The sequence below is a fragment of the Penaeus vannamei genome, chromosome 36 (genome assembly GCF_042767895.1).
Source record: "Penaeus vannamei isolate JL-2024 chromosome 36, ASM4276789v1, whole genome shotgun sequence".
Lineage (NCBI taxonomy): Eukaryota > Metazoa > Arthropoda > Malacostraca > Decapoda > Penaeidae > Penaeus > Penaeus vannamei.
The window spans coordinates 5,088,250-5,100,749 of NC_091584.1; the positions used below are offsets into that span (position 1 = coordinate 5,088,250).

The 12,500-nt window shown below is 51.5% G+C and overlaps 1 protein-coding gene across 1 annotated transcript in view; it reads left to right on the forward strand.

The window, feature by feature from the left end:
* LOC138859431 (thrombospondin type-1 domain-containing protein 7B-like) overlaps window positions 1-12,500 on the forward strand; it is a 650,933-nt gene that overhangs the window by 619,508 nt on the left and 18,925 nt on the right. The window contains exons 13-17 of the mRNA XM_070114564.1: window positions 1-25; window positions 4,011-4,211; window positions 9,161-9,419; window positions 10,549-10,684; window positions 12,003-12,166. The exon at window positions 1-25 is cut by the window's left edge and continues 185 nt beyond it. Coding sequence (XP_069970665.1) covers window positions 1-25; window positions 4,011-4,211; window positions 9,161-9,419; window positions 10,549-10,684; window positions 12,003-12,166 — 785 coding nt within the window. The remainder of the gene's footprint in view (window positions 26-4,010; window positions 4,212-9,160; window positions 9,420-10,548; window positions 10,685-12,002; window positions 12,167-12,500) is intronic.

Here is a 12,500-nt window from a genome sequence, read left to right on the forward strand (position 1 = left end):
TGCGGCCTCGGCTTCAGAGTCAGGCGTGAGTATGAGGGGAGTCGTATAAGGCTGAGGAAACCAGGAGATCAGGGATTCTCAACCCGGGGGCCGCTGGGTACCTTCTGGAGGACCTTCAGCGATATGAACAATTTGACATCGAATTAAACTGAATTTTATATCCCCTATAGTACTTACATATAATCATCCCTCACATACCTATAAATTGGAATCTTTCCATAAAGTATTCTTGTTCTATAGTCATTAACACCCACTATTCTTAACAAGTAATAACTGAATCTGAACAGGGCCTTAGAAATTATTGTACATTGGTCGAATAACACAGAATAAAAAATAGGTTGGGAACCACGGAATTACATGACACTTTATATTCAACCTTAATCTTGAACTTATTTCATTTCATTTATCTACTTTTCCTTCACAAAATATTCCAAGCATTTAACGTGTAGCTTCACAGAGCAGAAGATACATTTGACGCGACTCAATCTTCATCAAAAGATCATGCAAATTGGCCTTTGAATCGATACCTTGTCTCGTATATCCAACGCTTCGAATGTTGTAAGTTATTTCTGCGAGTGTGTTCTGTCTCTGAGGCAATGGAAATGCCAAGGCTTAGATGGTGTTCTGATATTATAGAGGATGTATTTTGGTTTATATAAGTGAAAAGGGAGAGATAGAGGGGGGGAAGGAGAGAGAAAGAGAGAGAGAGAGAGAAAGGGGGAGGGAGATAGAGGGGGAAGGAGAGAGAGAGAGATAGAAAGGGGAGGAGGGAGAGAGAGAGGGGAAGGGAGAGCCAGACAGACAGAGAGAAAGACAGAGAGAAAGAGAGAGAAAGGGGAGAAGGGAGAGTGAGATCGGAACGGAGAGAGAGAGAGAGAGAGAGGGAGGGAGAGACAGACAGAAAGAGGGAGAGAGGGGGAGGGAGGAAGGAAAAGAATGAGAGAGAGAGAGACAGACAGATAGACTCAGAAATACATACAGACATTCAGACTGGCAAGCAGATAGACACACACAGAAAAAAGAAAAAGAGAAATCACTAATCGTATCCATACACATATCAACCTGAATCAGATTAATTTCTTAGAAGAGAAAACAGAAACCTTCTCCGCAACCACCAACCCAATTCCACATTGTCAAAGTTTCCACATTATAGATGAAACTGTACAAGATAAGTTCAAAATCCTCGCCAAAGTTTGCAACACAACAACCCTTCCAGGAAGATCGAAAGTGCATCTCTCAGTAATTATTGCAACAGTTTAAATGGCATTTGCAATAATGGAAGTCTCGGTAAGGTGTTCCTCTGCTCACCTCCTTCGTTGCATAAAGATAGGAGGAGGTGAAGCAGGTTGCAGGTGAGTCACAACTACGACTGAAGTTCACAACCTCTTTTCTGAACTTCTTCGAAAATACCCTTCGATGTTTTCCCACTTCCTTTTTATCGGTTCACTTCGATATCTTTCACTTCTTTTTTCTCATTTCCTTTTGATATCTTTCACTTTTTTCTCTCAGTTCTTTTAGATATCTTTCACTTTTTTCTCTCAATTCCTTTCTATATTTTTCACTAATATTATTGATTTCTTTCGATATCTTTCATTTTTCTTCTCTCAGTTCCTTTCGATATCTTTCACTTTTATTATCGATTCCTTTCGATATCTTTCACTTCCCTTTTCTTAATTCTTTTTGATATCTTTCACTTTTTTCTCTCAGTTCTTTTCTATATATTTCACTTTTATTATCGATTCCTTTTGATATCTTTCACTTCCCTTTTCTTAATTCCTTTCGATATCTTTCACCACTTCTATCGATTCTTTTCATCTTTCACTTCTCTTCCTTCAGTTTCTTTCTTTATATTTCACTTTTATTATCGGTTCCTTTCGATATCTTTCACTTCCCTTTTCTTCATTCCTTTCGATATCTTTCACCACTTCTATCGATTCTTTTCATCTTTCACTTCTCTTCCTTCAGTTTCTTTCTTTATATTTCACTTTTATTATCGGTTCCTTTCGATATCTTTTACTTTTTTCTCTCGGTTCCTTTCGTTATCTTTCACCACTTCTATCGATTCTTTTCATCTTTCAATTTCCTTCTTTCAGTTCCTTTCTATATATTTCACTTTTATTATCAATTCCTTTCGATATCTTTCGTTTTTTTCTCTCATCTTATTCCGATATCCTTCTCTTTCCTTCTCAATCTATTTCAATATCCTTCCCTTTCGTTTTTTTTCTCTCATCTTATTTCGATATCCTTCTCTTTCCTTCTCAATCTATTTCAATATCCTTCCCTTTCCTTCTCAATCTATTTCGATATCCTTCCCTCTCCTTCTCTCATCTTATTCCGATATCCTTCCCTCTCCTTCTCTCATCTTATTCCGATATCCTTCCCTCTCCTTCTCTCATCTTATTCCGATATCCTTCCCTCTCCTTCTCTCATCTTATTCCGATATCCTTCCCTCTCCTTCTCCTTCTCTCATCTTATTCCGATATCCTTCCCTCTCCTTCTCTCATCTTATTCCGATATCCTTCCCTCTCCTTCTCTCATCTTATTCCGATATCCTTCCCTCTCCTTCTCTCATCTTATTCCGATATCCTTCCCTCTCCTTCTCTCATCTTATTCCGATATCCTTCCCTCTCCTTCTCTCATCTTATTCCGATATCCTTCCCTCTCTCCTTCTCTCATCTTATTCCGATATCCTTCCCTCTCCTTCTCTCATCTTATTCCGATATCCTTCCCTCTCCTTCTCTCATCTTATTCCGATATCCTTCCCTCTCCTTCTCTCATCTTATTCCGATATCCTTCCCTCTCCTTCTCTCATCTTATTCCGATATCCTTCCCTCTCCTTCTCTCATCTTATTCCGATATCCTTCCCTCTCCTTCTCTCATCTTATTCCGATATCCTTCCCTCTCCTTCTCTCATCTTATTCCGATATCCTTCCCTCTCCTTCTCTCATCTTATTCCGATATCCTTCCCTCTCCTTCTCTCATCTCATTCCGATATCCTTCCCTCTCCTTCTCTCATCTTATTCCGATATCCTTCCCTCTCCTTCTCTCATCTTATTTCGATATCCTTCCCTCTCCTTCTCTCATCTTATTCCGATATCCTTCCCTCTCCTTCTCCTTCTCTCATCTTATTCCGATATCCTTCCCTCTCCTTCTCTCATCTTATTCCGATATCCTTCCCTCTCCTTCTCCTTCTCTCATCTTATTCCGATATCCTTCCCTCTCCTTCTCCTTCTCTCATCTTATTCCGATATCCTTCCCTCTCCTTCTCCTTCTCTCATCTTATTCCGATATCCTTCCCTCTCCTTCTCTCATCTTATTCCGATATCCTTCCCTCTCCTTCTCTCATCTTATTCCGATATCCTTCCCTCTCCTTCTCTCAATCTATTTCAATATCCTTCCCTCTCCTTCTCTCATCTTATTCCGATATCCTTCCCTCTCCTTCTCTCATCTTATTCCGATATCCTTCCCTCTCCTTCTCTCATCTTATTCCGATATCCTTCCCTCTCCTTCTCTCATCTTATTCCGATATCCTTCCCTCTCCTTCTCTCATCTCATTCCGATATCCTTCCCTCTCCTTCTCTCAATCTATTTCGATATCCTTCCCTCTCCTTCTCTCTTCTTATTCCGATATCCTTCCCTCTCCTTCTCTCTTCTTATTCCGATATCCTTCCCTCTCCTTCTCTCTTCTTATTCCGATATCCTTCCCTCTCCTTCTCAATCTATTTCGACATCCTTCCCTCTCCTTCTCTCATCTTATTTCGATATCTTTCCCTTTCCTTCTCTCATCTTATTCCGATATCCTTCCCTTTCCTTCTCTAATCTTATATCGATATCCTTCCCTCTCCTTCTCTCCTCTTATTCCGATATCCTTCCCTCTCCTTCTCCTTCTCTCATCTTATTCCGATATCCTTCCCTCTCTTCTCAATCTATTTTGATATCCTTCCCTCTCCTTCTCTCCTCTTATTCCGACATCCTTCCCTCTCCTTCCATCGCTACCTTTCTACCCGCAGGCGTGGAGTGTCTGGACGCCGTCGGGAACGTGGTGGAGGCAACGCACTGCCTGCTGGGGGACAAGATGGTCCCCGAGAGCAGCGCGGAGTGTGAGGTGTCCTGTGCCACTCCCTGCGTGACCTCGATGTGGACGCCGTGGACTTCCTGCCCCATCCACCCGCCCTGTGGACACTTCTCTTCAAGGACGAGGGAGCTCCTGGGTGAGGGTTCGGTGGGGGCGCTGGGTTTTGGGGGGAGGGGGAGGGGGGGTTAGGGGTTGTAGAGGTCGTGTATGGGGGTTTGGGTGTGGGTGAGGGTTGGGCGGGGTTGGGTGGGGGAGGAGGGAGCTCCTGGGTGAGGGTTGGGTGGGGGCGCTGGGTTTTTTTGGGGGGAGGGGAGGGGGGGTTAGGGGTTGTAGAGGGCGTGTATGGGGGTTTGGGTGTGGGTGAGGGTTGGGTGAGGGTTAGGTGGGGGCGCTGGGTTTGTGGGGGAGGGGAGGGGGAGGAGGGAGCTCTTGGGTGAGGGTTGGGCGGGGGCGCTGGGTTTTGAGGGGAGGGGAGGGGGGTTAGGGGTTGTAGAGGGCGTGTATGGGGGTTTGGGTGTGGGTGAGGGTTGGGCGGGGTTGGGCGGGGGCGCTGGGTTTTGGGAGGAGGGGAGGGGGTTAGGGGTTGTAGAGGGCGTGTATGGGGGTTTGGGTGTGGGTGAGGGTTGGGTGGGGGCGCTGGGTTTTGGGGGAGGGGAGGGGGGAGGGAGGGAGCTCTTGGGTGAGGGTTGGGCGGGGGCGCTGGGTTTTGAGGGGAGGGGAGGGGGGTTAGGGGTTGTAGAGGGCGTGTATGGGGGTTTGGGTGTGGGTGAGGGTTAGGTGGGGGCGCTGGGTTTTGGGGGGAGGGGAGGGGGAGGAGGGAGCTCTTGGGTGAGGGTTGGGCGGGGGCGCTGGGTTTTGAGGGGAGGGGAGGGGGGTTAGGGGTTGTAGAGGGCGTGTATGGGGGTTTGGGTGTGGGTGAGGGTTGGGTGAGGGTTAGGTGGGGGCGCTGGGTTTTGTGGGGGGAGGAGAGGGGGGTTAGGGGTTGTAGAGGGCGTGCATGGGGGTTTGGGTGTGGGTGAGGGTTGGGCGGGGGCGCTGGGTTTTGGGGGGAGGGGAGGGGGGTTAGGGGTTGTAGAGGGCGTGTATGGGGGTTTGGATGTGGGTGAGGGTTGGGCGGGGGCGCTGGGTTTTGGGGGGGAGGGAGAGGGGGGTTAGGGGTTGTAGAGGGCGTGCATGGGGGTTTGGGTGAGGGTTGGGCGGGGGCGCTGGGTTTTGGGGGGAGGGGAGGGGGGTTAGGGGTTGTAGAGGGCGTGTATGGGGGTTTGGGATGTGGGTGAGGGTTGGGCGGGGGCGCTGGGTTTTGGGGGGGAGGGAGAGGGGGGTTAGGGGTTGTAGAGGGCGTGTATGGGGGTTTGGGTGTGGGTGAGGGTTGGGCGGGGTTGGGAGGGGGCGCTGGGTTTTGGGGGGAGGGGGGGAGAGGGGTTAGGGGTTGTAGAGGGCGTGTATGGGGGTTTGGGTGTGGGTGAGGGTTGGGCGGGGTTGGGAGGGGGCGCTGGGTTTTGGGGGGAGGGGGGGAGAGGGGTTAGGGGTTAGGGGTTGTAGAGGGCGTGTATGGGGTTTGGGTGTGGGTGAGGGTTGGGCGGGGTTGGGAGGGGGCGCTGGGTTTTGGGGGGAGGGGGGGAGAGGGGGTTAGGGGTTGTAGAGGGCGTGTATGGGGGTTTGGGTGTGGGTGAGGGTTGGGCGAGGGTTGGGAGGGGGGCGCTGGGTTTTGGGGGGAGGGGGGAGAGGGGTTAGGGGTTGTAGAGGGCGTGTATGGGGGTTTGGGTGTGGGTGAGGGTTGGGCGGGGTTGGGAGGGGGCGCTGGGTTTTGGGGGAGGGGGGGAGAGGGGTTAGGGGTTGTAGAGGGCGTGTATGGGGGTTTGGGTGTGGGTGAGGGTTGGGCGGGGTTGGGAGGGGGCGCTGGGTTTTGGGGGGAGGGGGGGAGAGGGGTTAGGGGGTTGTAGAGGGCGTGTATGGGGGTTTGGGTGTGGGTGAGGGTTGGGCGGGGTTGGGAGGGGGCGCTGGGTTTTGGGGGGAGGGGGGGAGAGGGGTTAGGGGTTGTAGAGGGCGTGTATGGGGGTTTGGGTGTGGGTGAGGGTTGGGCGGGGTTGGGAGGGGGCGCTGGGTTTTGGGGGGAGGGGGGGAGAGGGGTTAGGGGTTGTAGAGGGCGTGTATGGGGGTTTGGGTGTGGGTGAGGGTTGGGCGGGGTTGGGAGGGGGCGCTGGGTTTTGGGGGGAGGGGGGAGAGGGGTTAGGGGTTGTAGAGGGCGTGTATGGGGGGTTTGGGTGTGGGTGAGGGTTGGGCGGGGTTGGGAGGGGGCGCTGGGTTTTGGGGGGAGGGGGGGAGAGGGGTTAGGGGTTGTAGAGGGCGTGTATGGGGGTTTGGGTGTGGGTGAGGGTTGGGCGGGGTTGGGAGGGGCGGCGCTGGGTTTTGGGGGGAGGGGGGGAGAGGGGTTAGGGGTTGTAGAGGGCGTGTATGGGGGTTTGGGTGTGGGTGAGGGTTGGGCGGGGTTGGGAGGGGGCGCTGGGTTTTGGGGGGAGGGGGGGAGAGGGGTTAGGGGTTGTAGAGGGCGTGTATGGGGGTTTGGATGTGGGTGAGGGTTGGGTGAGGGTTGGGCGGGGGCGCTGGGTTTTGGGGGGGAGGGAGAGGGGGGTTAGGGGTTGTAGAGGGCGTGTATGGGGGTTTGGGTGTGGGTGAGGGTTGGGCGGGGTTGGGAGGGGGCGCTGGGTTTTGGGGGGAGGGGGGGAGAGGGGTTAGGGGTTGTAGAGGGCGTGTATGGGGGTTTGGGTGTGGGTGAGGGTTGGGCGGGGTTGGGAGGGGCGCTGGGTTTTGGGGGGAGGGGGGGAGAGGGGTTAGGGGTTGTAGAGGGCGTGTATGGGGGTTTGGGTGTGGGTGAGGGTTGGGCGGGGTTGGGAGGGGGCGCTGGGTTTTGGGGGGAGGGGGGGAGAGGGGTTAGGGGTTGTAGAGGGCGTGTATGGGGGGTTTTGGGTGTGGGTGAGGGTTGGGCGGGGTTGGGAGGGGGCGCTGGGTTTTGGGGGGAGGGGGGGAGAGGGGTTAGGGGTTGTAGAGGGCGTGTATGGGGGTTTGGGTGTGGGTGAGGGTTGGGCGGGGTTGGGAGGGGGCGCTGGCTGGGGTTTTGGGGAGGGGGGGAGAGGGGTTAGGGGTTGTAGAGGGCGTGTATGGGGGTTTGGATGTGGGTGAGGGTTGGGCGGGGGCGCTGGGTTTTGGGGGGAGGGAGAGGGGGGTTAGGGGTTGTAGAGGGCGTGTATGGGGGTTTGGGTGTGGGTGAGGGTTGGGCGGGGTTGGGAGGGGGCGCTGGGTTTTGGGGGGAGGGGGGGAGAGGGGTTAGGGGGTTGTAGAGGGCGTGTATGGGGGTTTGGGTGTGGGTGAGGGTTGGGCGGGGTTGGGAGGGGGCGCTGGGTTTTGGGGGGAGGGGGGGAGAGGGGTTAGGGGTTGTAGAGGGCGTGTATGGGGGGTTTGGGTGTGGGTGAGGGTTGGGCGGGGTTGGGAGGGGGCGCTGGGTTTTGGGGGGAGGGGGGGAGAGGGGTTAGGGGTTGTAGAGGGCGTGTATGGGGGGTTTGGATGTGGGTGAGGGTTGGGCGAGGGTTGGGTGTGGGCGCTGGGTTTTGGGGGGGAGGGAGAGGGGGGTTAGGGGTTGTAGAGGGCGTGTATGGGGGTTTGGGTGTGGGTGAGGGTTGGGCGGGGGCGCTGGGTTTTGGGGGGAGGGGGGGGGGGTAGGGGTTGTAGAGGGCGTGTATGGGGGTTTGGGTGTGGGTGAGGGTTGGGCGGGGTTGGGAGGGGGCGCTGGGTTTTGGGGGGAGGGGGGGGGTTAGGGGTTGTAGAGGGCGTGTATGGGGGTTTGGGTGTGGGTGAGGGTTGGGCGGGGGTTGGGCGGGGGCGCTGGGTTTTGGGGGGAGGGGAGGGGGGTTAGGGGTTGTAGAGGGCGTGTATGGGGGTTTGGGTGTGGGTGAGGGTTGGGCGGGGTTGGGCGGGGGCGCTGGGTTTTGGGGGAGGGGGGTTAGGGGTTGTAGAGGGCGTGTATGGGGGTTTGGGTGTGGGTGAGGGTTGGGCGGGGTTGGGTGGGGGCGCTGGGTTTTGGGGGGAGGGGAGGGGGTTAGGGGTTGTAGAGGGCGTGTATGGGGGTTTGGGTGTGGGTGAGGGTTGGGCGGGGGCGCTGGGTTTTGGGGGGAGGGGGGGGGGTTAGGGGTTGTAGAGGGCGTGTATGGGGGTTTGGGTGTGGGTGAGGGTTGGGTGGGGGGGGCGCTGGGTTTTGGGGGGAGGGAGGGGGTTAGGGGTTGTAGAGGGCGTGTATGGGGGTTTGGGTGTGGGTGAGGGTTGGGTGAGGGTTGGGCAGGGGCGCTGGGTTTTGGGGGGAGGGGGGGGGGGTTAGGGGTTGTAGAGGGCGTGTATGGGGGTTTGGGTGTGGGGTGAGGGGTTGGGAGGGGGCGCTGGGTTTTGGGGGAGGGGAGGGAGGGTTAGGGGTTGTAGAGGGCGTGTATGGGGGTTTGGGTGTGGGTGAGGGTTGGGCGGGGTTGGGAGGGGGCGCTGGGTTTTGGGGGGAGGGGAGGGAGGGGGGTTAGGGGTTGTAGAGGGCGTGTGTATGGGGGTTTGGGTGGGATGGTAAAGGTACTGAGAAATTTGATTTGGGGTTTGTGAATGTTTTTGCTTATGAGAGGTTCATGAGTTAATTATGTTTTAAAGTAAGAGGTTCTATACATACAAAAACAGTATTTATTCGAGATGATTATGTATTAAAGTAAGAACACATACTGCTATACATATAATAATAGTATTTATTCTGTTATTTTATATAAAGATATATTCACCTTCACTTGTACACACCCACACACACATGAAAAAAACACAAAAAATTACACACACACACACACACACGTGCTTAAACATCAAAAAGAAAACAGAAAAAAACGTAAACACCCAAAAACACGCAAACACATATTCTTACACAACCCCCCCCCCAAAAAAAAATAAATAAATAAAAAATAAAACAATAAATAAACAAATAAATAAATAAATGATTATGATAATAATAATGATAATAACAATAAAATAAAATAAAATAATCAAGCCCTCCTTGCCCTCCCACAGACGAGTCCTCAGACAACCCGCTCTGCCAGAACCTCATCCTGGAGGAGAAGGAACCGTGCCAGTGCCACAGCTTCTACACGCGGCACTCCGGCTCGTGGTCGTCCTGCCTGGTGGGCGCGGGCGGCGAGGACGACTCCAAAGGAACGGGGGGCGCGGGCGTGTCTCCTCTCCTGGGGACGGATAGCGGCTGGTGCGGCGTCGGCAGGAGGTACCGCGCCCTTCTGTGTATTAGGGACGATGGTGTCCTGGCGCATCCGAGGTGAGGAGGAAGGAGGAAGGAGGAAGGAGGAAGGAGGAAGGAGGAAGGAGGAAGGAGGAAGGAGGAAGGAGGGCGGGAGGGCGGGAGGGCAGTAGGGCACACACGGGAAGGATAGATTGATGGATGGAATGGTGCAGCAGAAAGAGCAGGAGGAGGGGGAGGAGTAACGAAGGAGGGGAGGAGGAAAAGGAGGAGGAGGAGGAGGAAAAGGAGGAGGAGGAGTGAAGAAAGGGAGAAGGAAAAGGAGGAGGAGGAAGAGGAGCGAAGAAGGGGAGGAGGAAAAGGAGGAGGAGGAACGAAGAAAAGGAGGAGGAGGAGCGAAGAATGGGAGGAGGAGCTAAGAAGGGGAGGAGGAAAAGGAGGAGGAGGAGGAGGAGAAAAAATATATAAACAAAAGGAATAGAAAAAATACAAGAAAAGCACTGGTAAGGTTTTAGATGTATCGCAAGATAGACATAAATTGATTGATGGAAAGATAGATATATAGATGAATAGATAGACTGACGGAAAGATAAATAGATAGATAGACATATAGATAGATAGATAGGGAAAGTTATGAATAGGCAGACTTATAGATAGATATCAGTATTTGATACGGCACTTTTTGATAGATAAGTAAATTGATAGATCGATGAATATATGTATAGATAAATAGATATAGATAGGTATAGACAGATGGATAGATAGGTAGAGTAATACATAGGTAGACAAGTCGATAGACATATAGACATACATATACACAGATAGGTAGATATAGATAGATATAGATATATGGATAGATAGATAGAGTGATACATAGTTAGGCAAGTTGATGGACATATAGACATACGTATACACAGATAGGTAGATATAGATAGGTATAGATAGATGGATAGATAGATAGAGTGATACATAGGTGATACATAATTCGATAGACATATAGACATACATATGCACAGAGAGGTAGATGGACAGACTGATAAACAAGTAAATAAAGAGACAAATATGTTTAAAACTAAATAAAGAGATTTATAAACAGATAACCAGCCAGACAAGACATATTTATCCCTAGATATACAACCTAAAAAACAACAACAAAATTATCTTTGTCTTCACTGACCCCTGACCCCTCTCCCCCTCCCCTCTCCAGTGCCTGTGGTCACGACGGGATCGAGTCCGAACCCTGCATGGTGGAGTGCCCCTCGGACTGCCGCGTCGGTGCCTGGGGCGAGTGGAGTGCCTGCAACGCCTCCTGCGGTGCCGGCATCCAGTTCAGGAGGAGAGAGGTCAGTGCAGGAGGGGCGAATGGTGGTGTGTGTGTGTGTTTGTGTGTGTGTGCTTGTGTGATTGTGTGTTTGTGTTTATGTGTGTATGTGTGTGTGTGTTCGTGTGTGTTTGTGTGTGCTTGTGTGTGTGTGTGTGATTGTGTGTGTGTGTTTGTGTTTGTGTTTGTGTGTGTGTGTGTTTTCGTGTGTGTGTGGTGGTGTGTGTTTGTGTGTGTGATTGTGTTGGATTGTGTGTGTGTGTAGGATTGTGTGTGTGTGTTTGTGTGTGTTGGATTGTGTGTGTGTGTGTGATTGTGTGTGTGTGTTTGTTTATGTGTGTGTTTGTGCGTTCGTGTGTGTGTTTGTGTGTTTGTTTATGTGCGTGTTTGTGTGCGTGTGTTCGTGTATATGCTTGTGATTGCGTGTGTGTTTCTCTGTTCGTGTGTGTGTGTGTGTGTGTTCGTGTGTATGCCTGTGTGTGTTTGTCTGTGTTTGTGATTGTGTGTGTGTGTGTTTATGTGTTTGTGTGTGTGTGTGTAAACGTATGCATATATTATGTACATATGTATTTGCGAATGGAAGTACGTATATATGTATGATATGTGTGGTCTGATCGGAGCGTATCCGAACTTTGACCATAAAACCAAAACGTACAAGAAGAGAGAGGAAACTTCTACCCTCTTAGAGCAGTCTTTCGCTCTCTCCATGACCAAGCCCACTAACCTTTCCTCAGGTAGAACTGCTCAAAATCTTTGTGAATTGTTTTCTCTCTCTCTTTATCTGTATATCTATCTATCTATCCATCTATCGATCTATCTATCTCTTTGTCTATCTCTCTCTCTATCTCTCTGTCTGTCTGTCTCTCTGTCTGTCTCTCTCTCTCTCTCTCTCTCTCTCTCTCTCTCTCTCTCTCTCTCTCTCTCTCTCTCTCTCTCTCTCTCTCTCTCTCTCTCCCTCTCTCTCTCTCTCTTCCTCCTTCTCTTCCTCCTTGTCTTCCTCCTACCCTCCATCCTCCCTTTCCCTCCCTCCCTCTCCCTCCTCCCTCCCTCCCTCTCCTCCCTCCCTCCTCCTCTCCCTCTCCCTCTCCCTCCCTCTCCCTCCCTCTCCTCCCTCCCTCTCCCTCCCTCCCACTTCCTCCCTCCTCTCCCTCCCCCCTCCCTCTCCTCCCACCCTTTCCCCCCTTCCCCTCTCCCTCTCTCCATACACACACACTTCTCATCTTCTCCTTTCTCTCCTCCCTCTCCCTCCCTCCCTCTCTTTCCCCTCCCCCCCTCTTTCCCTCTCCCTCTCTCCATACATCCTCTCCTCTTATCTTCTCCTTTCCTCTTTCGTCCACAAGGTCGTCCAACCGAGTCTGTGGGGTGGGCGACCTTGTCCGGAAACCAGCGAAGCCCGTGCCTGCTGGGGAGAGTGCAGTTCGTCGTGGGTGCCAGGCGGGTGGACCGAGTGCCAGCTGGGACCGAAGCAGGATTGTGGAAGTGGCACCCAGAAGAGAATTGTCAGGTCGGTTCTCGTGATGGCGGTGTGGCTGCGGTGGTGTTATTACTGTTGTTGTTGTTGTTCATATTGTCTTTATCAGCATTGTTATCATTATGACTATTAATGTTATTACTATTATTATTATTATTATTACTAGTATTGTTATCATTATTATCATCATTACTGGTGTTCTTAACATTATCATCATTATTATTATCATTACTTATGTTTATTACCATTATTGTCATTATTAGTTATTATCATTATTGTTGATGTTACTGTTATTATCACTATCATCATTGTCATTATCATCAATAATAGCAGTAGCAATAGTGTGATTTTTTTATATCGCTATTAT